At 39.4% G+C, this 27,554-nt stretch overlaps 1 protein-coding gene across 16 annotated transcripts in view; it reads left to right on the top strand.

Annotated features, from left to right (window-relative positions):
- C3H11orf65 (chromosome 3 C11orf65 homolog) overlaps positions 1-27,554 on the top strand; it is a 213,110-nt gene that overhangs the window by 31,034 nt on the left and 154,522 nt on the right. For 8 of the 16 annotated variants that reach the window (XM_055273027.2, XM_063636501.1, XM_055273025.2 and 5 more), the window contains exon 3: positions 1,950-2,042. The exons of the other annotated variants lie outside the window; for them this stretch is intronic. In XM_055273027.2, the coding sequence (XP_055129002.1) occupies positions 1,950-2,042 (93 nt within the window). The remainder of the gene's footprint in view (positions 1-1,949; positions 2,043-27,554) is intronic. 16 annotated transcript variants of the gene reach the window in all.

The raw sequence follows: 27,554 nt of genomic DNA, 5'->3' as shown, positions 1-27,554 counted from the left end.
TTGAGGTTCTGTCCCAGTAGAAGGATTTCCCTTCCCCTCTGTACTGCAAGTGAAGCTGTAATGTATATGGAACTTCCTGTGAATCCCACCTTTTACTTGACCGCCTTAGGAGCCAAGCCTAACAAGCCCTGTTAGGACTTGAGTTTGACCAATGGAATGCAGAATAAATGTTGCTGTGACTTCCAAGATAAGGCCTTAAAAAGCCTTGTAACTTCCACTTTCTGTCTTTGGTACTTTTTTTGTTTTGTTTTGTTTTTTGTTTTGTTTAGAGACGGAGTCTTGCCCTGTCGCCCAGGCTGGAGTGCAGTGGCGTGATCTCTGCTCACTGCAAGTTCCACCTCCTGGGTTCACACCATCCTCCTGCCTCAGCCTCCCTAGTAGCTGGGACTACAGGCGCCCACCACCACACTCAACTAATGTTTTTTTGTATTTTTAGTAGAGACGGGGTTTCACCATGTTAGCCAGGATGGTCTCGATCTCCTGACCTCGTGATCTACCCACCTTGGCCTCCCAAAGTGCTGGGATTATAGGCGTGAGCCACTGAGCCCAGCATTTTTTTTTTTTTTTTTTAATGCCTCGACCTTCCAAAGTGCTGGGATTACAGGTGTGAGGCATTGCACCCAATCTCTCTTTGGTACTTTAAAACCTCCATACTATGAAGAAGCTCAGACTGAAGGTCTGTGTCGAAAGAGACCCAGCTATCCTAGATATTCCAAAAATTTCAGCTGAAGACCCTGATATGTGGGTGAGGCCATATTAAATCACCCAACTCCAGCCGATTGGCAGCTGACTAAGGCCACATGTATGAGTCCAACCAAGACCAGCAGAACTCCCCTGTCAACCCACAGGAAGAGAGAAATAATAAATGGTTGTTGCTCTAAGCCACTAAGTTTTAGGGTGGTTTGTTATGTATTAGTAGACAACTGATAAGTAACCACCTATTTAGAAGATACTATTCAGATTTTAAACCATAATTAGTATTTCTTGATACTCAATTTGGAGTTTTATTTGTGGAAAATTATATCTTCCTTTCAGAAAGAATACTATTAGTATAGACATGGGCTGTACCATCTTCCATAGGCAATTGTAGTGGGGCTTTAGATTGTTATATTGGTACTATGGATTACTTAAATTTGAATTTATTTTATTTGCTTTAACATAAGCAAACTGGGAGTGGGGTGTTTACCAAGAGTTATTAAAGCATTTTTAGGGAGATAGGGCTTGAGGGGAGAGTTACCAAAGAAATAATTTTCCAAGATGGACTAATTGGTAGGGATTGTTTAGCAAAATTTGCACTAATGTGAAAAATAAACACTCAATAAATATTAATCGTTGTTACCATTACAGAATCCTGTAATAAATCAGTGGAATTACTATAGGAATAAGGAGGATTCTGCAATGGTAACAATGGCTAATATTTATTGAATGTTTTCTTGTGTCAGAAAGCTTTACATGCTCTACAAATATTAATTCATTTATTTCTCACCAAAGCTGTATGAGATGGCTACTATGATTCCCACGTTATAGCTGAAGAAACTGAGTGCAAAGAGGTTAAGCAACTTGTCGAGAGTCACAGCTGCTAAATACTAACAGCTGAATCCAGACAAGAGCATCCCATACTCAGTGGTTCTTAATCAGTAGTCTGTATTTTGGTTTTTTTCTAGATTACTCTGGAGAGTACACTGAGATGACTTTACCAAAGTTTGGGATATTACATTTATAGTTGGTAGTGATGCAATTACAAATTTAAGAATAAAACTGTGAGAATTATACTAATATTACTAGGGTTATCAAAGCAAACCCTGAGTGCATAATATTTCTAAAATCTAGTGTGGATACATAAAATCTATTTTATGGTACTTTATTCATTTTTGCCGTGATTAGACAAAAAGCTAAGTAGAAATAGAAAATCCAGTTTTGATCATAAAATCTTGTGTTTGAACCTTTAGAATGTCGCTATATTTCAACACTTTAAAAATCTGATTGATTTAAGAAGACAAGGAGAACCACGTCAGATAGTGAAATATATTAATCCCAAAGAGGTAAGGACATTACTTGTTGATATAGCATCCTATATTTTTCCTTAAAATGTGATTACTTTATCAATTCAGTGTGCTCATCATATTTGTTTCTTTTTAAAACTTTTTATTAAAGTATTACACATATGTTGAAAGTTCATAAAACATAAATATATAGCTCAATGAATCATCACAAAGCAAACACCTATGTAACCGTCACCCAGATCAATGTTTTCATACTCCAAATCACTCCTTTCGGGTACCCTACAAATCATTGCCAGCTCCCTTTCCAAAAGGTAACCACTATTTTATATTCTAACATAATACTTTAATTTCCTATTTTCGAACTGTATATAAATAGAATCCTATAGTATGCTTTGGGGTATATATTTGTTCATCCAACAATACATTTATGTAGCTAAAATTCATTCATTTTTAATTAATAGGCATTATTCTCTTTTATGAATATATTGCTATTTATTCATTCTACAGTTGATTGACCTTTGTATTTTTTCTAGTCTGGGGCTATTTTAATAACTGTTTCTGGGAATTTTCATGTCTCCTCATGGATAAGTGTACACTTTTTTTTGTTGTTTATACTACACCTAGAAATGGAATTGCTGAGCAACAAATTATCCTTATCACAACGCTGGGAGATAATGCCAGATTATTTCCCAAAGCTATTGTACTAATTTATATTTGCACTAGCAATCTTTGGTATTCTTAGTGCTTTACATTCTCACCAATACATAATATTGTCAGTTTGTAATTTGTATCTCCCTGATACTTTTGTGATGTGGAAAGTGCTTATTCAAGTCTCCCGTGTGTGTGTGTGTGTGTTCCCTATCCTTATGGGTTTTGGGGTTTTGTTTTATTTTTTTTTTAAGACAAGGTCTCACTCTGTCACCCAGGCTGGAGTGCAGTGGCACGATCAGGGCTCACTGCAGCCTCAACCTCCTGGACTCAAGCAATCCTCCTGCTTCAGCCCCGTGAATAACTAGGACTATAGGCGCATGCCACCGCGTCCAGCTAATTTTTTGTATTTTCAGTAGAGACAGGGTTTTGCCATGTTGCTCAAGCTGGTCTCGAACTCCTGGACCCAAGTGATCTGCCGACCTTGGCCTCCCAGAGTGCTGGGATTACAGATGTAAACCACCGTACCCCTTATTGGTCTTTTAAAAATCAGTTCTTTGTATTTTTTTAAAACTACTTCTTTTTTCTCAATTTACTTTTTGTGGTAAAGTACACATAATATAAAATTTACTATCTTAACGATTTTTAAGAATACAGTTCAGGCCGGGCACTGTGGCTCACGCCTGTAATTCCAGCACTTTGGGAGGCCGAGGCAGGCGGATCACGAGGTCAGGAGATCAAGACCGTCCTGGCTAACATGGCGAAACCCTGTCTCTACTAAAAATACAAAAAAAAAAAAAAAAAAATTAGCCGAGCGTGGTGGCAGGCGCCTGTAGTCCCAGCTACTCAGGAGGCTGAGGCAGGAGAATGGCATGAACATGGGAGGCGGAGCTTGCAGTGAGCAGAGATCAAGCCACTGCACTCCAGCCTGGGCGACAGAGCGGGACTCTGTCTCAAAAAAAAAAAAAAAAAAACAATTCAGTAGTACTAAACACATTTATAATGTGTGTAACCATCACCAGCCATCACCACCACCCATCTGCATAAATTTTTTCATCTTATAAAACCAAAACTCTATCCTCATTAAACAGTAACTCCTTATTTTCCCCTCCACCTATCTCCCAGCAGCTACCATTCTACCTCCTGTCCCTATGAATTTGACTAATTACCTCATAGGAGTGGAATTATACAGTACTTGTCTTTTTGTGATTGGCTTATGTCACTTAGCACAGTGTCTTCAAGATTCACCCATGTAATAGTTTATTGCAGGATTTCTTTCCTTTCTTAAGGCTGAATAATATTCCATTGTGTGTATATACTATATTGCACTTGTTCACTCATCCACCGATGGACACTTGGGTTGCTTACATGTTTTAGCTATTATGAATAATGCTTCTATAAATGGTTATACAAATATCTCTTTGAGACCCTTCTTCTAATTCTTTTGGGTATATATCCAGAAGTGGAATTGATGGATCATATGGTAATTCCATTTTTAAGTTTTTTAGGAGCAACCATACTGTTTTCCACAGTGGCTGTACAATTTTGTACTCTCACCAATAATGCACAAGGGTTATATATTCTTTGTAGAAGCCCTTTGTCAGTTATGTGTGTTACATGCATCTTTTTTTCACTCTATGGCTTGTCACTCTCTTAATGGAGTCTTTCCTTTGATTTTTTATTATAAAAAATGTCAAATATATGCAAAAGGAGAAAGGGTAAAGTCATAAGCCACCATGTACCCATCATCTAGCTTCAACAGTTAGCAATTCATAACCAATCTTGTTTCATCTATACCTCTACCCACTTTCTGCAACCTCTAGGTTATTTTGAAGCAGTGGTGTCTTTTGATGAACAAAGTTCTCAATTTTAATGTAGTTCAATTTATCAGTATTTTCCTATATGTTTGGCGCCTTTTTAATTTGTTTTTCTCTTTTTTCTTTTTCTTTTTTTGAGACAGGGTCTCGTTCTGTCTCCCAGGCTGGAGCACAGTGGTGTGTGATCACAGTTCACTGCAGCCTCAACCTCCTGGGCCCAAGTGATCCTCCCACCTCAGCCTCACAAGTAGCTGGAGCAACAGGCACATGCCACCATGCCCAGCTAATTTTTTCATTTTTTGTAGAGATGGAGTCTCCCTAGGTTGCGCAGGCTGGTCTCAAACTCCTGAGCTCAAGCAATCCTTATGCCTTGGCCTCCCAATGTGCTGGGATAACAGGCATGAGCCACTACACCAAGCTGGTGTTTTTTGTTCTGTTTTGTTTTTCGGTATTTTTGTTTTTTTGTTTGTTTTTTAATACTTTAAGTTCTGGAATACATGTGCAGAACATGCAGGTTTGTTACATAGGTATACACGTACCTTGGTGATTTGCTGCATACATCAACCCGTCATCTACATTAGGTATTTCTCCTAATGCTGTCCCTCCTCTAGCCCCCCCACCCCTCTACAGACCCCAGTATGTGATGTTCCCCTCCCTGTGTCCATGTGTTCTCATTGTTCAACTTCCACTTATGAGTGAGAATGTGCTGTGTCTGGTTTTCTGTTCCTGTGTTGGTTTGCTGAGAATGATGGTTTCCAGCTTCATCCATGTCCCTGCAAAGGACATGAACACATCCTTTTTATGGCTGCATAGTATTCCGTGGTGTATATGTGGCACATTTTCTTTATCCAGTCTGTCGTTGATGGGCATTTGGGTTGGTTCCAAGTCTTTGCTATTGTGAACAGCGCTCCAATAAACATACGTGTGCCCGTGTCTTTATAGTAGAATGATTTATAATCCTTTGGGTATATACCTAGTAATGGGGTTGCTGGGTCAAATGGTACTTCTGGTTCTAGATCCTTGAGGAATTGTCACACTGTCTTCCGCAATTGGTAGAACTAATTTACACTCCCACCAACAGTGTAAAAGCATTCCGATTTCTCCACATCCTCTCCAGCATCTATTCTTTCCTGACTATTTAATGATTGCCATTCTAACTGGGGTGAGATGGTATCTCATTTTGGTTTTGATTTGCATGTTTCTAATGACCAGTGATGATGAGCTTTTTTAAATATGTTTGTTGACCACATAATTGTCTTCTTTTGATGAGCATCTGTTCATATCCTTCACCCCCTTTTTGATGGGGTGTTTTTTTCTTGTAAATTTGTTTAAGTTCCTTATAGATTCTGGATATTAGCCCTTTGTCAGATGGATAGATTGCAAAAATTTTCTCCCATTCTGTAGGTCGCCTGTTCATTCTGACGATAGTTTCTTTTGCTGTGCAGAAGCTCTTTAGTTTAATTAGATCCCATTTGTCACTTTTGGCTTTTATTGCCATTGCTTTTGGTGTTTTAATCATGAAGTCTTTGCCCATGCCTAGGTCCTGAATGGTATTGCCTAGGTTTTCTTCTAAGATTTTTATGGTTTTAGGTCTTATCTAGAGTTAATTTTTGTATAAGGTGTAAGGAAGGGGTCCAGTTTTAGTTTTCTGCTTATGGCTAGCCATTTTTCCCAGCACTATTTATTAAATAGGAAATCTTTTCCCCATTGCTTGTTTTTGTCAGGTTTGTGAAAGATGAGATGGTGTCAAAGATGTGCTCGTTTTGTTTGTCAAGGATGAGATGTGTGGTGGTATTTCTGAGGCCTCTGTTCTGTTCCATTGGTCTATGTATCTGTTTTGGTACCAGTACCATGCTGTTTTGGTTACTGTAGCCTTGTAGTATAGTTTGAAGTCAGGTAGCATGATGCCTCCAACTTTGTTCTTTTTGCTTAGGATTGTCTTGGCTATACGGGCTCTTTTTTGGTTCCATATGAAATTTAAAGTAGTTTTTTCTAATTCTATGAAGAAAGTCAATGGTCCCTTGATGGGGATAGCATAGAATCTATAAATTACTCTGGGAAGTATGGCCATTTTCACAGTATTGATTCTTCCGATTCATGAGCATGGACTGTTTTTCCATTTGTTTGTGTCCACTCTTATTTCCTTGAGCAGTGGTTTGTAGTTCTCCTTGAAGAGGTCCTTCACATGCCTTGTGAGTTTTATTCCTAGGTATTTTATTCTCTTTGTAGCAATTGTGAATGGGAGTTCACTCATTATTTGGGTCTCTGTTTGTCTGTTGGTGTATAGGAATGCTTGTGATTTTTGCCGATTGATTGTGTGTCCTGAGACTTTGCTGAAGTTGCTTATCAGTTTGAGGAGATTTGGGGCTGAGACAATGGGGTTTTCTAAATATACAATCATGTCATCTGCAAACAGAGACAATTTGACTTCCTCTCTTCCTATTTGAATACTGTTTATTTTTTTCTCTTGCCTGATTGCCCTGGCCAGAACTTCCGATACTGTGTTGGAAAGGAGTGGTGAGTGAGGGCATCCTTGTCTTATACCGGTTTTCAAAGGGAATACATCCAGCTTTTGCCTATTCAGTATGATATTGGCTGTGGGTTTGTCATAAATACCTCTTATTATTTTGAGATACGTTCCATGAATACCTAGTTTATTGAAAGTTTTTAGCATGAAGGGGTGTTGAATTTTATCAAAGGCCTTTTCTGCAGCTATTGAGATAATCACGTGGTTTTTGTAATTGGTTCTGTTTATGTAATGGATTACATTTATTGATTTGCATATGTTGAACCAGCCTTGCATCCTAGGGATGAAGCCAAATTGATCGTGATGGATATGCTTTTTGATGTGCTGCTGGATTCAGTTTGCTAGTATTTTATGGAGGATTTTCACATTGATGTTCATCAGGTATATTGGATTGAAATTTTCTTTTTTTGTTGTGTCTCTGCCAGGGTTTGATATCAGGATGATGCTGGCCTCATAAAATGAGTTAGGGAGTAGTCCCTCTTTTTCTGTTGTTTGGAATAGTTTCAGAAGGAATGGTACCAGCTCCTCTTTGTACCTCTGGTAGAATTCAGCTGTGAATCCTTCTGGTCCTGGGATTTTTTTGGTTGGTAGCCTATTAATTACTGCCTCAATTTCAGAACTTGTTATTGGTCTATCAGGGATTCGACTTTTTCCTGGTTTAGTCTTGAGAGGGTGTATGTGTCCAGGAATTTATCCATTTCTTCAAGATTTTCTAGTTTATTTGCATAGAGGTGTGTATAGTATTCTCTGATGGTAGTTTGTATTTCTCTGGGATCAGTGGTGATATCTTTATCATTTTTTATTGTATCTATTTGATTCTTCTCTCTTCTTTGTTAGTCTGGCTAGTGGTCTGTTTTGTTAATCTTTTCAAAAAATCAGCTCCTGGATTCACTGATTTTTTGCAGGGTTTTTTGTGTCTCTTATCTCCTTCAGTTCTGCTCTGATCTTAGATATTTCTTGTCTTCTGCTAGCTTTTGAATGTGTTTGCTCTTGCTTCTCTAGTTCTTTTAATTGTGATGTTAGGGTGTCAATTTTAGATCTTTCCTGCTTTCTCCTATGGCCATTTAGTGCTATAAGTTTCCCTCTAAACACTGCTTTAGCTGTGTCCTGGGAATTCTGGTACGTTGTGTCTTTGTTCTCATTGGTTTCAAATAACTTATTTATTTCTGCTTTCATTTCATTATTTATCCAGTAGTCATTCAGGAGCAGGTTGTTAAGGTTCCATGTAGTTGTGCAGTTTTGAGTGAGTTTTAAAATCCTGAGTTCTAATTTGATTGCACTGTGGTCTGACAGACTGGTAGTATTTCCATTCTTTTGCATTTGCTGAGGAGTGTTTACTTCCAATTATGTGGTCAATTTAGAATAAGTGTGATGTGATGCTGAGAAGAATGTATCTTTTGTTGCTTTGGGGTGGAGAGTTCTGTAGATGTCTATTAGGTCTGCTTGGTCTAGAGCTGAGTTCAAGTCCTGAATATCCTTGTTAATTTTCTGTCTCGTTGATTGGTCTAATGTTGACAGTGGGGTGTTAAAGTCTCCCATTATTATTGTGTGGGAGTCTAAGTCTCTTTGTAGGTCTCTAAGAACTTGCTTTATGAATCTGAGTGCTCTTGTATTGGGAGAGTGTTTTCCAACTTGGTTCCATTCTCCCCGTCACTTTCAGGTATATCAATCAAATGTAGGTTTGGTCTTTTCACATAGTCCCATATTTCTTGAAGGCTTTGTTCACCCCTTTTCATTCTTTTTTCTCTAATCTTGTCTTCATGCTTTATTTCATTAAGTTGATCTTCAATCTCTGATAGCCTTTCTTCCGCTTGATTGATTTGGCTATTGATACTTCTGTATGCTTCACAAAGTTCTCATGCTGTGTTTTTCAGCTCCATCAGGTCATTTATATTCTTCTCTAAACTGGTTATTCTAGATAGCAATTCCTCTAACCTCTTTTCAAGGTTCTTAGCTTCCTTGCATGGGCTAGAACATGCTCCTTTAGCTCAGAGGAGTTTGTTATCCACCTTCCAAAGCCTACTTCTGTCACTTCCTATAACTCATTCTCCTCCAGTTTTGTTCCCTTGCTGGCGAAGAGTTGTGATACTTTGAAGGAGAAGAGGTGTTCTGGTTTTTGGAATTTTCTGCCTTTTAGTGCCTGTTTTTCCTCATCTTTGTGGTTTTCTCTACCTTTGGTCTTTGATGTTGGTGACCTTCGAATGGGGTTTCTGCGTGGGTGTCCTTTTTGTTGATGTTGATGCTATTCCTTTCTGTTTGTTAGTTTTCCTTCTAACAGGCCCCTCTGCTGCAGGTCTGCGGGATGTGCTGGAGTTCCATTCCAGACCCTGTTTGCCTGGGTATCACCAGCGGAGGCTGCAGAACAGCAAAGATTGCTGCCTGTTCCTTCCTCTGGAAGCTTTGTCCCAGAGGGGCACCCACCAGATGCCAGCCAGAGCTCTCCTGTATGAGGTGTCTGTCAACCCCTGCTGGGAGGTGTCTCCCAGTCAGGAGGCATGGGGGTCAGGGACCTACTGGAGGAGGCAGTCTGTCCCTTAGCAGAGCTTGAGCACTGTGCTGGGAGATCTGCTGCTCTCTTCAGAGCTGGCAGGCAGGAACATTTAAGTCTGCTGAAGCTACACCCACAGCCACCCCTTCCCCCAGATGCTCTGTGAGAGGAAAACAGCCTACTCTAGCCTCAGTAATTGCAGATGCCCCTCCCCCCACCAAGCTCCAGCATCCCAGGTTGATTTCATACTGTTGTGCTGGCAGCAAAAATTTCAAGCCAGTGGATTTTAGCTTGCTGGACTCCATGGGGGTGGGATCCGCTGAGCTAGACCACTTGGCTCCCTGGCTTCAGCCCTCTTTCTAGGGGAGTGAATGGGTCTGTCTCGCTGGTGTTCCAGGTGCCACTGGGGTATGAAAAAAACTGCAGCTAGCTTGGTGTCTGCCCAAAGGGCTGCTCAATTTTGTGCTTAAAACCCAGGGCCTTGTTGGCATAGGCACCCTAGGGAATATCCTGGTGTGCAGGTTGGGAAGATCGTGCAAAAAGAATAATATCTGGCCGGAATGCACAGCTGGTGCTTTTTATAACCTTTTCCAACTCCAAGATTATAAAAATATTCTCTTATATTATGCAAGATTTATTGATTTGCCTTTTATAGTTAGTTCTACAGTCCAGCTGGGATTGGCCTCTGTGTATGGTGTGAGGTACAGGTCAGCATTTTTTTTTTTTTTTTGAGACAGAGTCTTGCTGTGTCACCCAGGCTGGAGTCCTGTGGTGCGATCTTGGCTCACTGCAACCTCTGCCTCCCAGGTTCAAGTGATTCTCCTGCCTCAGCCTCTCGAGTAGCTGGGACTACAGGTGCCCACCACCATGCCCTGCTAATTTTTGTATTTTTAGTAGAGATGGGGTTTCACCATGTTAGCCAGGATGGTCTCCATCTCCTGACCTCGTGATCCGCCCACCTTGGCTCCCAAAGTGCTGAGATTACAGGTATGAGCCACCATGCCCTGCCCAGGTCAACATGCTCATTCTTCCGTATAGATATCCAAGTGATTAAACACTATTTATTGAAAATACTATCCTGTCCCTACTGCCCTGCGGTGCCACCTTTAAAGTAATTAAATCAGGTGGCCATTTATGTATTCGTCTGTTCCATTGGTCTATTTTTCTACTGTTGTCATAACTATTACAGCTTTATAACAATCCTATTAAATGGTAGAGAAGACCTCCAATCTTACAGTTCTTTTTCAAGAAAACACTCCAGGCTATTCTTGAATGCTTTTTATTTCCACGTAAATGTTTGAATTAGCTTTTCAATTTCCACACCAAAATAAATCTATTGGGGAAGTGAAAATTGTAGAGTAAGGAGTTCTAAGAATAACTGTTGGCCGGGCGCGGTGGCTCACACCTGTAATCCCAGCACTTTGGGAGGCTGAGTCGGGCGGATCACGAGGTCAGGAGTTCGAGACCAGCCTGGCCAACATAGTGAAACCCCGTCTCTACTAAAAATACAAAAATTAGCCAGGCATGGTGGCATGCGCGTGTAGTCCCAGCTACTCGGGAGGTTGAGGCAGGAGAATCGCTTGGACCAGGGAGGCAGAGGTTGCAGTGAGCTGAGATTGCACCACTGCACACCAACCCGGGTGACAGTATGAGACTTCATCTCAAAAAAAAAGAATAGCTGTAGAATCAACTTTATTGGAATTCTGGAATCTAATTAAAAACTTAGAGCAAACAGGGGAATGCTTTTAATGGAGAAAAAGGCTACTAAACTTTAAGAAAGCAGGGTGGTGTTTTTGCCTACCTATCAAACATCCCTTGTTCTCCAGCTTGGCAGCAGCCATAGAAACAAATGCCCCTATTCCTGGTGTGGCTTTTTGGGGCTAGAGTGTAAAATATAGAACTTGTTCTCAAAAATTGTGGTTACGTTTGTGTGTGTGTGTTTTTATTTTTGAGATGGAGTCTTGCTCTGTCACCCAGACTGGAGTGCAGTGGCACGATCTTGGCTCACTGCAACCTTTACCTCCCGGATTCAAGTGATTCTCCTGCCTCAGCCTCCCAAGTAGTTGGGATTACAGGCGCCACCACCAAGCCCAGCTAATTTTTTTTGTATTTTTAGTAGAGACAGGGTTTCACCATGTTGGCCAGGCTGGTCTCGAACTCCTGACCTCAAGTGATCTGCTCGCCTTGGCCTCCCAAAGTTCTGGGATTACAGGCGTGAGCTATGACACCTGGCCTGGTTGTGTATTTTGATCTGTCTGGCATTTCCCCGAGGAAGCTGCACAGAGGCTTCCCATTATTTCACACCTCTCCATGCCATCACAGGGATGGGCCAGCTTATAGGATTTAAAATCATATACGACCTGCAGCCACCTCAGGCAATAGACGGCAGACAAGGCAAGAACAGGCAAACCTAAAAATCTAGGTAGAATGAGGCTGAGAAGAAAGATACATGGAGATGTCTGAACAAATAGAGATTATCAAAAAAGAGAAAGACAACTAGTGCTTGCCAGGTGTTGGGGGCTAGGGTGAAGGAAGTGACTGCTTGATAGATATGGGATTTCCTTTTGGAGTGATGAAAATATTGTGGAAGTAGTGGCTGTACAATATGAAAGTACTAAATGTCACTAATGGTTAATTTATGTTGTGTGGATTTTTACCAAAATAAAACATATTTTTAAAGTCTATTGGAATTTTGGCTGGGTGTGGTGGCTGACACCTGTAATCCCAGCACTTTGGGAGGCTGAGGCAGGAGGATCACTTGAGCTCAGGAGTTTGACACCAGCCAGGGCAACATAGTGAGACCCCATCTCTAAAAAAAAAAAAATTAAAAATTAAATTAAAAGTCTATTGGAATGTTGATCGGGATTGTATTGAATATTTAGCTCAATTTGAGGAAAACTGGTATCGTGACAATACTGAGAGCTCTAATTCATGAACATTTGTGGGAAATAAGGGATATGCTGCTTAGATCCCTCCTTAAGAAGGATTTACTACCCAATCTCAGGGACTGCAGTCCACAGGCAGCCTCCAGCTGTGAGGATCTTCAGTTTCTACCCTAATGGCAAAGAAATGCCTGATGCTAGGTCAACCCTTTCCAGGGAATCCCATGTCCAGTGACTGAGCAGAATGTGGTGGGTGAGGAGATGAGTCTAGAAGCCATTGTGATGTGCATCAACTCTTTTGGCAGTATTCACGTTAGAGGTCCCAGGAGGATTGGCCCAGGCTTTGTGTGGCTTACATTGCAGTTCCAACTCTTCTTCTGCCCAGTTCTTCTTCCCTCCCCTTTCCTCCATAGGTATTGAGCCCTAATAAACCTGTGGCACTCAAACTACATATAAGCGTCTTCTTTTGGAAAACCTAATTTGAAATATTATTTAGTTCTTCTAAATTTTCTCTCAACAAATGCTTTATAGTTTTCTATAGAGAGGTCTTGCATATCTTTTGTTAGATTTATAACTTGCTTTTTTTTTTTTTTTTTTGGCTAGCATTATGTTATTTTTTTTATTTTTTTATTTTTTTATTATACTTTAGGGTTTTAGGGTACATGTGCACAATGTGCAGGTTTGTTACATATGTATCCATGTGCCATGTTGATTTCCTGCACCCATTAACTCGTCATTTAGCATTAGGTGTATCTCCTAATGCTGTCCCTCCCCCCTCCCCCCACCCCACAACAGTCCCCGGAGCGTGATGTTCCCCTTCCTGTGTCCATGAGTTCTCATTGTTCAATTCCCACCTATGAGTGAGAACATGCGGTGTTTGGTTTTTTGTCCTTGCGATAGTTTACTGAGAATGATGTTTTCCAGTTTCATCCATGTCCCTACAAAGGACACGAACTCATCATTTTTTATGGCTGCATAGTATTCCATGGTGTATATGTGCCACATTTTCTTAATTCAGTCTATCATTGTTGGACATTTGGGTTGGTTCCAACTCTTTGCTATTGTGAATAGTGCCTCAATAAACATACGTGTGCATGTGTCTTTATAGCAGCATGATTTATAGTCCTTTGGGTATATACCCAGTAATGGGATGGCTGGGTCAAATGGTATTTCTAGTTCGAGATCCCTGAGGAATCGCCACACTGACTTCCACAATGGTTGAACTAGTTTACAGTCCCACCAACAGTGTAAAAGTGTTCCTATTTCTCCACATCCTCTCCAGCACCTGTTGTTTCCTGATTTTTTAATGATGGCCATTCTAACTGGTGTGAGATGGTATCTCACTGTGGTTTTGATTTGCATTTCTCTGATGGCCAGTGATGAGGAGCATTTCTTCATGTGTTTTTTGGCTGCATAAATGTCTTCTTTTGAGAAGTGTCTGTTCATGTCCTCTGCCCACTTTTTGATGGGGTTGTTTGTTTTTTTCTTGTAAATTTGTTTGAGTTCATTGTAGATTCTGGATATTAGCCCTTTGTCAGATGAGTAGGTTGCAAAAATTTTCTCCCATTATGTAGGTTGCCTGTTCACTCTGATGATAGTTTCTTTTGCTGTGCAGAAGCTCTTTAGTTTAATGAGATCCCATTTGTCGATTTTGGCTTTTGTTGCCATTGCTTTTGGTGTTTTAGACATGAAGTCCTTGCCCACGCCTATGTCCTGAATGGTATTGCCTAGGTTTTCTTGTAGGATTTTAATGGTTTTAGGTCTAACATATAAGTCTTTAATCCATCTTGAATTAATTTTTGTATAAGGTGTAAGGAAGGGATCCAGTTGCAGCTTTCTACATATGGCTAGCCAGTTTTCCCAGCACCATTTATTAAATAGGGAATCCTTTCCCCATTTCTTGTTTTTGTCAGGTTTGTCAAAGATCAGATAGTTGTAGCTATGCGGCATCATTTCTGAGGGCTCTGTTCTGTTCCATTGATCTATGTCTCTGTTGTGGTACCAGTACCATGCTGTTTTGGTTACTGTAGCCTTGTAGTATAGTTTAAAGTCAGGTAGCATGATGCCTCCAGCTTTGTTCTTTTGGCTTAGGATTGACTTGGCGATGCGGGCTCTTTTTTGGTTCCATATGAACTTTAAAGTAGTTTTTTCCAATTCTGTGAAGAAAGTCATTGGTAGCTTGATGGGGATGGCATTGAATCTATAAATTACCTTGGGCAGTATGGCCATTTTCACGATATTGATTCTTCCAACCCATGAGCATGGAATGTTCTTCCATTTGTTTGTATCCTCTTTTATTTCATTGAGCAGTGGTTTGTAGTTCTCCTTGAAGAGGTCCTTCACATCCCTTGTAAGTTGGATTCCTAGGTATTTTATTCTCTTTGAAGCAATTGTGAATGGGAGTTCACTCATGATTTGGCTCTCTGTTTGTCTGTGATTGGTGTACAAGAATGCTTGTGATTTTTGTACATTAATTTTGTATCCTGAGACTTTGCTGAAGTTGCTAATCAGCTTAAGGAGATTTTGGGCTGAGACAATGGGGTTTTCTAGATATACAATCATGTCATCTGCAAACAGGGACAATTTGACTTCCTCTTTTCCTAATTGAATACCCTTTATTTCCTTCTCCTGCCTGATTGCTCTGGCCAGAACTTCCAGCACTATGTTGAATAGGAGCGGTGAGAGAGGGCATCCCTGTCTTGTGCCAGTTTTCAGAGGGAATGCTTCCAGTTTTTGCCCATTCAGTATGATATTGGCTGTGGGTTTGTCATAGATAGCTCTTATTATTTTGAGATACGTCCCATCAATACCTAATTTATTGAGAGTTTTTAGCATGAAGGTTGTTGAATTTTGTCAAAGGCCTTTTCTGCATCTATTGAGATAATCATGTGATTTTGTCTTTGGTTCTGTTTATATGCTGGATTACATTTATTGATTTGCGTATGTTGAACCAGCCTTGCATCCCAGGGATGAAGCCCACTTGATCATGGTGGATAAGCTTTTTGATGTGCTGCTGGATTCGGTTTGCCAGTATTTTATTGAGGATTTTTGCATCAATGTTCATCAAGGATATTGGTCTGAAATTCTCTTTTTTGGTTATGTCTCTGCCAGGTTTTGGTATCAGGACGATGCTGGCTTCGTAAAATGTGTTAGGGAGGATTCCCTCTTTTTCTATGGATTGGAATAGTTTCAGAAGGAATGGTACCAGTTCCTCCTTGTACCTCTGGTAGAATTCAGCTGTGAATCCATCAGGTCCTGGACTCTTTTTGGTTGGTAAGCTATTGATTATTGCCACAATTTCAGAACCTGTTATTGGTCTATTCAGAGATTCAACTTCTTCCTGGTTTAGTCTTGGGAGGGTGTATTTGTTGAGGAATTTATCCATTTCTTCTAGATTTTCTAGTTTATTTGCATAGAGGTGTTTGTAGTATTCTCTGATGGTAGATTGTATTTCTGTGGGATCGGTGGTGATATCCCCTTTTTCGTTTTTTATTGCATCTATTTGATTCTTTTCTCTTTTCTTATTAGTCTTGCTAGCAGTCCATCAATTTTGTTGATCTTTTCAAAAAACCAGCTCCTGGATTCATTAATTTTTTGAAGGGTTTTTTGTGTCTCTATTTCCTTCAGTTCTGCTCTGATTTTAGTTATTTCTAGCCTTCTGCTAGCTTTTGAATGTGTTTGCTCTTGCTTTTCTAGTTCTTTTAATTGTGATGTTAGGGTGTCAATTTTGGATCTTTCCTGCTTTCTCTTGTGGGCATTTAGTGCTATAAATTTCCCTCTACACACTGCTTTGAACGTGTCCCAGAGATTCTGGTATGTTGTGCCTTTGTTCTCGTTGGTTTCAAAGAACATCTTTATTTCTGCCTTCATTTCATTATGTACCCAATAGTCATTCAGGAGCAGGTTGTTCAGTTTCCATGTAGTTGAGCGGTTTTGACTGAGTTTCTTAATCCTGAGTTCTAGTTTGATTGCACTGTGGTCTGAGAGACAGTTTGTTATAATCTCTGTTCTTTTACATTTGCTGAGAAGAGCTTTACTTCCAACTATGTGGTCAATTTTGGAATAGGTGTGGTGTGGTGCTGAAAAAAATGTATATTCTGTTGATTTGGGGTGGAGAGTTCTGTAGATGTCTATTAGGTCCACTTTATGTAGAGCTGAGTTCAATTCCTGGATATCCGTGTTAACTTTCTGTCTCGTTGATCTGTCTAATGCTGACAGTGTGTTGTTAAAATCTCCCATTATTATTGTGTGGGAGTTTAAGTCCCTTTGTAGGTCACTGAGGACTTGCTTTATGAATCTGGGTGCTCCTGTGTTGGGTGCATATATATTTAGCATAGTTAGCTCTTCTTGTTGAATTGATCCCTTTACCATTATGTAATGGCCTTCTTTGTCTCTTTTGATCTTTGTTGGTTTAAGTCTATTTTATCAGAGACTAGGATTGCAACCCCTGCCTTTTTTTGTTTTCCAGTTGCTTGATAGATCTTCCTCCATCCCTTTATTTTGAGTCTATGTGTGTCTCTGCACGTGAGATGGGTTTCTTGAATACAGCACACTGATGGGTCCTGACTCCTTATCCAGTTTGCCAGTCTGTGTCTTTTGATTGGAGCATTTAGCCCATTTACATTTAACGTGAATATTGTTATGTGTGAATCTGATCCTGTCATTATGATGTTAGTTGGTTATTTTGCTCGTTAGTTGCTATAGTTTCTTCCTAGCCTCGATGGTCTTTACAATTTGGCATGTTTTTGCAGGGGCTGGTACCGGTTGTTCCTTTCCATGTTTAGTGCTTCCTTCAGGAGCTCTTTTAGGGCAGGCCTGGTGGTGACAAAATCACTCAGCGTTTGCTTGTCTGTAAAGTATTTTATTTCTCCTTCACTTATGAAGCTTAGTTTGGCGGGATAGGAAATTCTGGGTTGAAAATTCTTTTCTTTAAGAATGTTGAATATCGGCCCCCACTCTCTTCTGGCTTGTAGAGTTTCTGCTGAGAGATCAGCTGTTAGTCTGATGGGCTTCCCTTTGTGGGTAACCCGACCTTTCTCTCTGGCTGCCCTTAACATTTTTTCCTTCATTTCAACTTTGGTGAATCTGACAATTATGTGTCTTGGAGTTGCCCTTCTCAAGGAGTATCTTTGTGGCGTTCTCTGTATTTCCTGAATCTGAATGCTGGCCTGCCTTGCTAGATTGGGGAAGTTCTCCTGGATAATATCTTGCAGAGTGTTTTCCAACTTGGTTCCATTCTCCCCATCATTTTCAGGTACACCAATCAGACGTAGGTTTGGTCTTTTCACATAGTCCCAAATTTCTTGGAGGCTTTGTTCATTTCTTTTTATTCTTTTTTCTCTAAACTTCCCTTCTCTCTTCATTTCATTCATTTCATCTTCTATCAGCGATACCCTTTCTTCCAGTTGATCGCATCTGCTACTGAGGCTTCTGCATTCTTCGCGTAGTTCTCGAAACTTGGCTTTCAGCTCCATCATCTCCTTTAAGCCCTTCTCTCCATTGGTTATTCTAGTTATCCATTCTTCTAATTTTTTTTCAAAGTTTTTAACTTCTTTGCTATTGTTTTGAATTTCCTCTCGTAGCTCAGAGTAGTTTGATCGTCTGAAGCCTTCTTCTCTCAACTCATCAAAGTCATCCTCCATCCAGCTTTGTTCCGTTGCTGGTGAGGAACTGCGTTCCTTTGGAGGAGGAGAGGTGCTCTGTTTTTTAGAGTTTCCAGTTTTTTTGGTCTGTTTTTTCCGCATCTTTGTGGTTTTGTCTACTTTTTGTCTTCGATGATGGTGATGTACAGATGGGTTTTTGGTGTGGATGTCCTTTCTGTTTGTTAATTTTCCTTCTACCAGACAAGACCCTCAGCTGCAGGTCTGTTGGAGTTTACTAGAGGTCCACTCCAGACCCTGTTTGGCTGGGTGTCAGCACCGGTGGCTGCAGAACAGCGGATTTTCGTGAGACCACAAATTCAGCTGTCTGATAGTTCCTCTGAAAGTTTTGTCTCAGAGGAGTACCCGGTTGAATGAGGTGTCAGTCTGTCCCTACTGGGAGGGTGCCTCCCAGTTAGGCTGCTCAGGGGTGAGGGACCCACTTTAGGAGGCAGTCTGTCCGTTCTCAGATCTCCAGCTGCGTGCTGGGAGAACCACTACTCTCTTCAAAGCTGTCAGTCAGACAGGGACATTTAAGGCTGTGGAGGTTCTCGCTGAGTTTTTGGTTGTCTGTGCCCTGCCCCCAGAGGTGGAGCCTACAGAGGCAGGCAGGCCTCCTTGAGCTGTGGTGGGCTCCACCCAGTTCGAGCTTCCTGGCTGCTTTGTTTACCTAAGCAAGCCTGGGCAATGGCGGGCGCCCCTCCCCCAGCCTCGCTGCCGCCTTGCAGCGTGATCTCAGACTGCTGTGCTAGCAATCAGCAAGACTCTGTGGGCATAGGACCCTCCGAGCCAGGTGCGGGACACAATCTCCTAGTGTGCCGTTTTCCAGGCCCGTTGGAAAAGCGCAGTATTAGGACGGGACTGACCCGATATTCCAGGTGCCGTCTGTTTCCCCTTTCTTTGACTAGGAAAGGGAACTCCCTGACCCCTTGCGCTTCCCGAGTGAGGCAATGCCTCGCCCTGCTTCGGCTCGCGCACAGTGCGCTTCACCGACTGTCCTGAACCCACTGTTAGGCACTCCCTAGTGAGATGAAACCGGTACCTCAAGCAGAAATGCAGAAATCACCCGTCTTCTGTGTCGCTGGGGCTGGGAGCTGGAGACCGGAGCTGTTCCTATTCGGCCATCTTGGTTCCACCCCTATAACTTGCTTTTTAATGCTCCTATAAATGGTAATTACAAAATTTTTATTTTCTTATTTTTGATGCTGTTATGTAGAAAGACAATCAATTTTTGCATATTAGCTTTGTTCCCAACAACTTTGCAGTCCTCATTTATTAATTCTAATAATGTGTACATTGATTATTTTGGATTTTCAATATAAACAATCGTGTCATCCTCAATGAGTTTTGTTTTTGCCTTTTCAAACATGATACGTTTTATTTCTTTTTCTTGCCATTATATACTGGCTAGAGCCTTCAGTAATGGTGAATAGAAGTGATAACCACTATCTTATTCTGGATTTCAGAGGGAAAGGATCAATATTTCATCATTAAGTATGAGGTATGCTATTTTTGTTTGTTTGTTTGTTATAGAATCCTTTTATCTGATTAAGGAAGTTTCCTTGTATTCCTGTTGAACTAAAAGAGTTTTTTTATTTTGTTTTTAGAGGCCAGGTCTCACTCTGTTACCCAGGCTGGAGTGCAGTGGTGCCATCATAGCTCACTACAGCCTCAACCTCCTGGGCTCAAGTGATCCTTCCACCTCAGCCTCCCAAGTAGCTGGGACCACAGGTGTGGGCCACCATGCCCAGCTAATTTTTTAAAACTTTTTTTGTTGCCCAGACTGGTCTCAAACTCTTGTCCTCAAGCAATCCTCCTTCCTTGGCCTTTGAAAGTGCTAGGATTACAGACATGAGCCACTGTGCCCAGACAATAGTTTTTTAGAAATCCAAGAACAGATGCTAAATTTTATGAGACCTTTTTTGCTTTAATTGAGATACCATTTTTCTTTTGTTCTTATTTTTTGTTTGAATGTTAAATCTTCTTAGTATTCCTAGAATAGGTACATTTTGGTTATGATTATCTTATCCCTTTAAAATATCACTGAATTTAGTTTGCTAATATTTGGTATAAATATTTGCACCTGTGTTCCTGCAGAACATGTAATTTACTGTCTCTGTCAGATTTTGGTATCACATTTAGCTGGCCTCCCAAAACAAACTGGGAAATGTTTCTACTCTGTTTATTTTCTGAATTTCTTTTTTACATTGAGTGTTATTTCATCCTTAAATGTACTTTGTAAGGATTTACTAATCAAGCCATCTGTGCCAGAAGTTTTCTCCATGAAAAGATTTTAAATTACATTCAATTTAGAATTATAGTTCTATTTCTATTTTGTATTTCTTCTTGTGCTAGCTTTGATAAGTTATATTTTTCTAGGAAGTTTTCATCTAAATTTTCAAATTTATTAGCTTAAAATTATTCATAATACCTTTTATGATCTTTCTAATGTCTTAGAATCTGTAATAGTTATCTTTATTTTATTCCTGGTGTTGGTTATTTGCGTCTCCTCTTTTTTTTCTTGAGCAGTCTCTTTGGAGTTTATTAGTTTTATTAGTCTTTTCCAAAAACAATTTTTAGCTTTGTTGTTTCTTTGTATTGTTCATTTGTGTCCTACCTCATCATTTTCTGCTGTTTATTATTTCCTTCTTTATATTTTCTTTGAATTCTGTTTGCTGTTATTTTTCTAACTTTTTGAAATGGACGCTGAATTTATTGATTTGTAGCCTTTTCTGATATATGTATTTAAGGACATAAATTTTTATCTAAGAATGGTTTTAGCTGCAGCTTACAAGTTTTGATATGTCATATTTTCATATCAAATTCAATTCAAAATATTTTAAAATTTCTACTTTATTTTAGTTATTTAGAATTGTACTTTTAAATTCCTGGACATTTGGAAGTTAGCCAGTTGTCTTTTTGTTCTCAGCCCTTATCTTGATTGTGCTGTACTTTCAATCCTCTGTTGTCTATTTTTTATAAATTTTTATCTGTACTTGAAAAGAATATATATTAGTTATTGAGCATAGTATTGCATAGATGTCAATTAGGTCAAATTTTTCAGTTATGTTGATCAAATCTTCTATAGCCTTACTGAATATTTTTGTCTAGTTATACTATCAGTTACTGAGAGATATGTATTAAAAGCTTCCACTATGACTGAAGATTTGTCTATTTTTCTGGTGGTTTGTATATATTTGAGACCATGTTATTAAGTGAATACTTAAGATTATTGTATCTTTCTTGAATTGAACATTTTATCATTATAAAGTGTGTCCCTTAAGGTCTCAAATTTCTGGTATTAATACAACCACACCAAGTGTCTCTTTTTTTAACAAATCAGAAAGTTTTATTGTCAATAATATTGTGTTTCGTTTTTTTATTATCATACTTTAAGTTTTTAGATACATGTGCAGAATGTGCAGGTTTGTTACATAGGTATACACGTGCCATGGTGGTCTGCTGCACTCATCAACCCGTCATCTACATTAGGTATTTCTCCTAATGCTATCCCTCCACTAGCCCCCCACTTGCCGACAGGCCCCGGAGTGTGGTGTTCTGCTCCCTGTGTCCATGTGTTTGTTCTCATTGTTCAACTCCCATTATGAGTGAGAACATGTGCACAGCAACTGTCTCTTATTTGCATGATATATCTTTCTTGTTATTTTACTTCCAACATTCTGAATCTTTACATTTTTGGTGTGTCTTTTTGTAGGCAGCAGGTTTTTTTTTTTTTTTTTTTTTTTGGAGACAGAGTCTCATTCTGTTGCCCAGGCTAGAGTGAAGTGGCACTATCTATCTCAGCTCACTGCAACCTCCACCTCCTGGGGTCAAGCATTCCTATGCCCCAGCCTTCCCAGTAGTTGGAATTACAGGCATGCGCCACCACACGCGGCTAACTTTTTGTATTTTTAGTAGAGATGGTGTTTTGCCATCTTGCCCAGGCTGGTCTCAAACTCCTGAACTCAGGCAATCCTCCCGCCTCGGCCTCCTAAAGTGCTGGGATTACAGGCGTGAGCCGCCGAACCTGACCTGGCAGCAGGTTGTTAGCTAACATTTTTTATCCAGTAGGATACTCCTTGTCTTTTGTCAGAACGTTTACTTCATTCACATGTAATGTAATTACTGATATTTGGGGATTTAAATCTACCCTGTTACTGTTTACTCTCTGTATGTCTCAGACGTTCTACGTTCTTTTTCAACATGTTATGGCCTTCTATGGGAATGAGTTTTTTTGTTTTATATTTTTCTCTATATATTATCATTCTTTTACACTTAAGAGATTGCAACATGCATATTTGACTTATGAAATCATATATAGATTTGCATTTTTATCTTCTCCCAGACAATGCACTTATTTCTCATTATCCCCTTTGACATATATACTCTTGCTGTTGTACTTTTAAATTCTCTGCTGATGGATGGTAAGAGTAGATTTAGTTCAATAAGAAACTGCCAAACCTTTTCCAAAGTGGCTGTGCCATTTTGCATTCCCACCAGCAAAGAATTAGCACTCCATATCCTTGCTAGCATCTAGTATTGTCAGTATTTGAATTTGATCATTCTAATAGGTGCATAGAGGTATCTCATTGTTTTTGTTTTGTTGTTGTTCTTTTGACATGGAGTCTCTGTCACCCAGGCTGGAGTGCAGTGGCACAATCTCAGCTCATTGCAACCTCTGCCTCCCAGGTTCAAGTGATTCTCCTGCCTCAGTGTCCCGAGTAGCTGGAATTCACACCCCATCACGCCCGTCTAATTTTTGTATTTTTAGTAGAGACGGGATTTCACCATGTTAGCCATGGCTGGTCTCGAACTCCTGACCTCAAGTGATCCAACTGCCTCAGCCTCCCAAAGTGCTGTGATTGCAGGCTTAAGCCACCATGCCCGGGCCCTCATTGCTGTTTTAATTTGTAATTCCTTAATGACATACAACGTTGACCATCTTTTCATATGCTTATGTATCGTCTGTATATCTTCTTTAGTGAGATAGCTTTACAGGTCCTTTGCCCATTTTTAATTCAGATTGTTTGTTTTCTTACAGTGAAGGTTAAAGAGTTCTTTGTATATTTTAAATACCAGCCCTTTATCAGATATGTGTTTTGCAAGTATTTTCTTCCCAGTTTATGACCTGTCTTTTCATTATCTTAATGCCCTTCATTGAGTACAACTTTTTAATGAAGTCCGTCCTATCTATTATGCTTTTGGTGTTATATCTAAAAAGTCATCACCAAACCCAAGCTCACCTAGATTTCCTCCTGTATTATCGTCTAAGAGTTATATAGTTTTGCATTTTACATTTGAGTTATGATCCATTTTCAGTTACTGTTTTGTGAAAGGTGTAAGATCTTTGTCTAGATTTTTTTTTTCTTGAATGTGGATCCCCGCAATGTCCAAATGGTGTTCCAGCACCGTTTGTTGAAGACTATTCTTTCTCCACTAAATTGCCTTTGCTCTTTTGTCAGAGAATAGTTAACTATGTTTGTGTGGGTCTGTTTCTGGGCTCTGTCTTCTGTTCCATTGATTCATTTGTGTATTCTTTCACCAGTACCACACTGTCTTGATTATTGTAGTTTCATGGTAAGTCTTGAAGTTGGGTAGTGTCAATTCTCCAACTTTGTTGTTCACCTTCAACATTATAGTGGCTATTCTGGGTCTTCTGCCTTTCCACTTAAAATTTATAATCAGTTTGTCCTTATACACAAAATAAGTTCCTGGGATTTTTATTAAGATTGCCTTGAATCTATAGATCAAGAAAGATGGGAAGAAGAGACATCTCGACAATATTGAGTCTTCCTATTCAGGTGTATGGAATATCTCTCCATTCATTTAAATCTTCTTTGATTTCTTTCATCACAGTCTTGTAGTTTCCCTCATATCGATTTTTATATATTTTGTTAGATTTATACCTAAGTATTTTACTTTTTTGCATGCTGATATAAATGACATTGTGTTTTAAAATTTCAAACTCCGGTTGCTTATTGCTGGTATATAATAAAGCAGTTGATTAGTATATTAACCTTGTGATTCATTGGGATTTTTTAACATAGATAATCATGTCATCTGTGAACAAAGACAGTTTTTTTTCCCTCTTCTCAATCTGTATACTTTTCATTTCCTTTTCTTGTCTTATTGCATTAGCTAGGACTTCCAGTGTGATGTTGAATAGAAAAGGTGAGGGGACATCTTTGTAGGAAAACATTTAGTTTCTCACCATTAAGTATGATATTAGGTGTATGTTTCTTGTAGATATTATTAAGTAGAGGAAGTTCCCCTCTAGTCCTAGTTTGCTAAAGTTTTTATCATGAATGGGTGTTGGATTTTGTCAAATGCTTTTTCTGCATCTACTAATATGATCATATGACTTTTCTTCTTTAGCCTGTTGATACAATGTAATAGTGGCCTCACATAATAAATCCCACTTGATCATGGTGTATAATTATTTTTATACATTGTTGGATTTGACTTACTAATTTTTTGAGGATTTTTAAGTCTATGCTCATGAGAGATATTGGTCTATAGTTTTCCTTCCTTTTTTTTTTTTTTTTTTTGAGACGGAGTCTCGCTCAGTCGCCCAGGCTGGAGTGCAGTGGCGCAATCTTGGCTCACTGCAAGCTCCGCCTCCCGGGTTCATGCCATTCTCCTGCTTCAGCCTCTCTGAGTAGCTGGGACTACAGGCACCCGCCACCACGCCCGGCTAATTTTTTGTATTTTTAGTAGAGACGGGGTTTCACCGTGGTCTCAATCTCCTGACCTCGTGATTCGCCCGCCTTTGCCTCCCAAAGTGCTGGGATTACAAGCGTGAGCCACCATGCCCAGCCTAGTTTTCCTTTCATGTAATGTCTCTGTGTGGTTTTTGTATTAGGGTTATGCTGGCCTCATGAAATGTGTTAGGAAGTATTCCCTTTGATTTTATTTTCTGGAAGAGACTGTAAATAGTAAGATAAATTCCTTATTTAAATGTCTGGTAGAATTTACCAGTGAATCCATCTGGGCCTTGTTCTTTCTGTTTTGAAAAGTTTTAATTATTGATTCTATTTCTTTAATAGAGATAGGCCTATTAAAATTATCTACTACTTCTGGCCGGGCGCGGTGGCTCACGCCTGTAATCCCAGCACTTTGGGAGGCCGAGGTGGGTGGATCACGAGGTCAGGAGATCGAGACCATCCTGGCTAACATGGTGAAACCCTGTCTCTACTAAAAATACAAAACAAAATTAGCTGGGCGTGGTGGCGGGCACCTGTAGTCCCAGCTACTCGGGAGGCTGAGGCAGGAGAATGGCGTGAACCCAGGAGGTGGAGATTACAGTGAGCCGAGATCGCACAACTGCACTCCAGCGTGGGCGACAGAGCAAGACTCTGTCTCAAAGAAAAAAAAAAAACAAAAAAAATTATGTACTACTTCTGTGATTTTTGGTAGATTATGTCTTTAGGGAATTAGTCCCTTTCATCTAGGTTATAAAATTTGAGGGCATAGTTATTTGTGCTCATAAAATTTGTTTATTATCCTTTTTAGTGTCCATGCAATCAGTAGTGATGACCTCTATTTTGTTTCTTTTTTTTCTTCACCATTTTCATTCTTTCCAAATGTTATTCCAAAAAAAGGGGATGTGTGTGGAAGATTAAGACGTCCATGAAGAGTAACTGTCATCATGACAATAAAGTATTCAATTAGACAGAAATGACAAGGACCATTTCTGATATTAGTAATATGTAATATCTGTCTTTTTTTCTTAGTTACCCTAGCCAGAAGCTTATCAATTTTATTGATCTTTTCAAACCAGCTTTTTGTTTATTTTCTCTATAGATTTCTTATTATCAATTTCATTGATTTCTGCTGTAATCTTTATTATTTATTTTCATCTGCTTGCTTTGAATTTAATTTGCTTTGCTTTTCTAGTCCCTCAAGGCAGCACATTAGATTATTTCTTTCAGATATTTTTTGTTTTCTAATACACACATTCAGTACTATAAATTTTCCTGTAAGCTCTGTTTTTGCTGAATCCCTCAGATTTTAGTAAGTTGTATTTTCGTTTTCATTTATTTCAAAGTATTTTTAACTTTTCTTGAGACTCTTTATTTGACCTACTTGTTATTTAGAAGTGTGTTGTTTAATTTTCAAGTTTTGGGGTTTTCCAGTTATCTCTCTGTTACTGATTTCTAGTTTAATACTATTGAGGTGTGAGAGTATACTTTGTATGATTTCTATTCCTTTTAAATTTGTTAAGATAGGCCCATATATGACAAATCCACAGCTAATATTGTACGGAATGGGGAAAAGTTGAAAGCACTTCCTCTAAGAACTGGAAAAAGACAAGGATGCTCATTATTACCACTCCAATTCAGGACAGTACTGAAGTCCTAGCCAGCGCAATCAGGCAAGAGAAAGAAATAAAAGGCATTCAAATGGGAAAATAAGAAGTCAGATTATCTTTTTTTACTGATGACAAGATCTTATATATATATCAAATGTTCTCACATAGAAGTGGGTGCCAAAAATTTATACACATGAACGTAGAGAGTGGAGTGATAGACAATGGAGAGTTAGAAGGATGAGCTGGTTGGAGGAAAGTGGATGATGGGAAATTAGTTAATGGATACAATGTACATTAATTGGGTGATGGATACCCTAAAAGCCCTGACTTGACCACTCTGCATTCTATGCATGTAACAAAATTGCACATATACTGCACAAATTTGTACAAATAAAAAAGTGTATTAAGGTGTGTTTTATGGCCCAGAATGTGGTCTGTCTTGCCAAATATTTTGTCTGTGCTTGAGAAGAATATATATTCTGTTGTTCAAATAAGTGTTTTATAAATGTCAATTGGATCCAGTTAATTTATGCTGCTGTTCAGTTCAATTATGGCCTTACTGGTTTTCTGACTTGCTGAATCTGTCAATTACTGATAGAGGGGTATTGAAATCTCCAATTATAATAGTAAATTACTATATTTTTTCTTGCAGTTTTATCAGTTTTTGCTTCACATATTTTGCTGCTTTGTTGTTAAGTACATACATTATCATCATGTAATGCTCCATTTAGTCCTGACAGTTTTCCTTGATCTGAATTTGGCCTTGTCTGAAATTAATATAGCAGCTCAGTTTTCATTCTATTAGTGTTAGTATCATATATCTTTCTTCTTCTTCTTCTTTCTTCTTTCTTCTTTCTTCCTCTTCGATAAAGCCTCACTCTGTTGTCCAGATTGGAGTGCAGTGGTGTCATAATGGGTCACTGCAGCCCTTGACCTCCCAGGCTCAAGTGATCCTCCCGCCCCAGCCTCTGCAGTAGCTGGGGACTATTGGTGCATGCCACCACACCCAGCTAATTTTAAGTTTTTTTGTGTGGAGTCAGAGTCTCACTGTATTGCCCAGGTTGGTCTTTGTTCTTTTCTTTGTTATTAATCTGTGTCTTTATATTTAAAGTGGGTTGCTTGCAGATAACATATAGTTGGGTCTTGATTTTTTATCCACTCTGACAGTCTCTGATCTGCCCTTTTTAATTGGTATATGTAGGTCATTGACATTTAAAGTTATTGATATAGTTCAATTGA

The sequence above is a fragment of the Symphalangus syndactylus genome, chromosome 3 (genome assembly GCF_028878055.3).
Source record: "Symphalangus syndactylus isolate Jambi chromosome 3, NHGRI_mSymSyn1-v2.1_pri, whole genome shotgun sequence".
Lineage (NCBI taxonomy): Eukaryota > Metazoa > Chordata > Mammalia > Primates > Hylobatidae > Symphalangus > Symphalangus syndactylus.
This window is presented reverse-complemented; position numbering and strand designations above follow the sequence as displayed.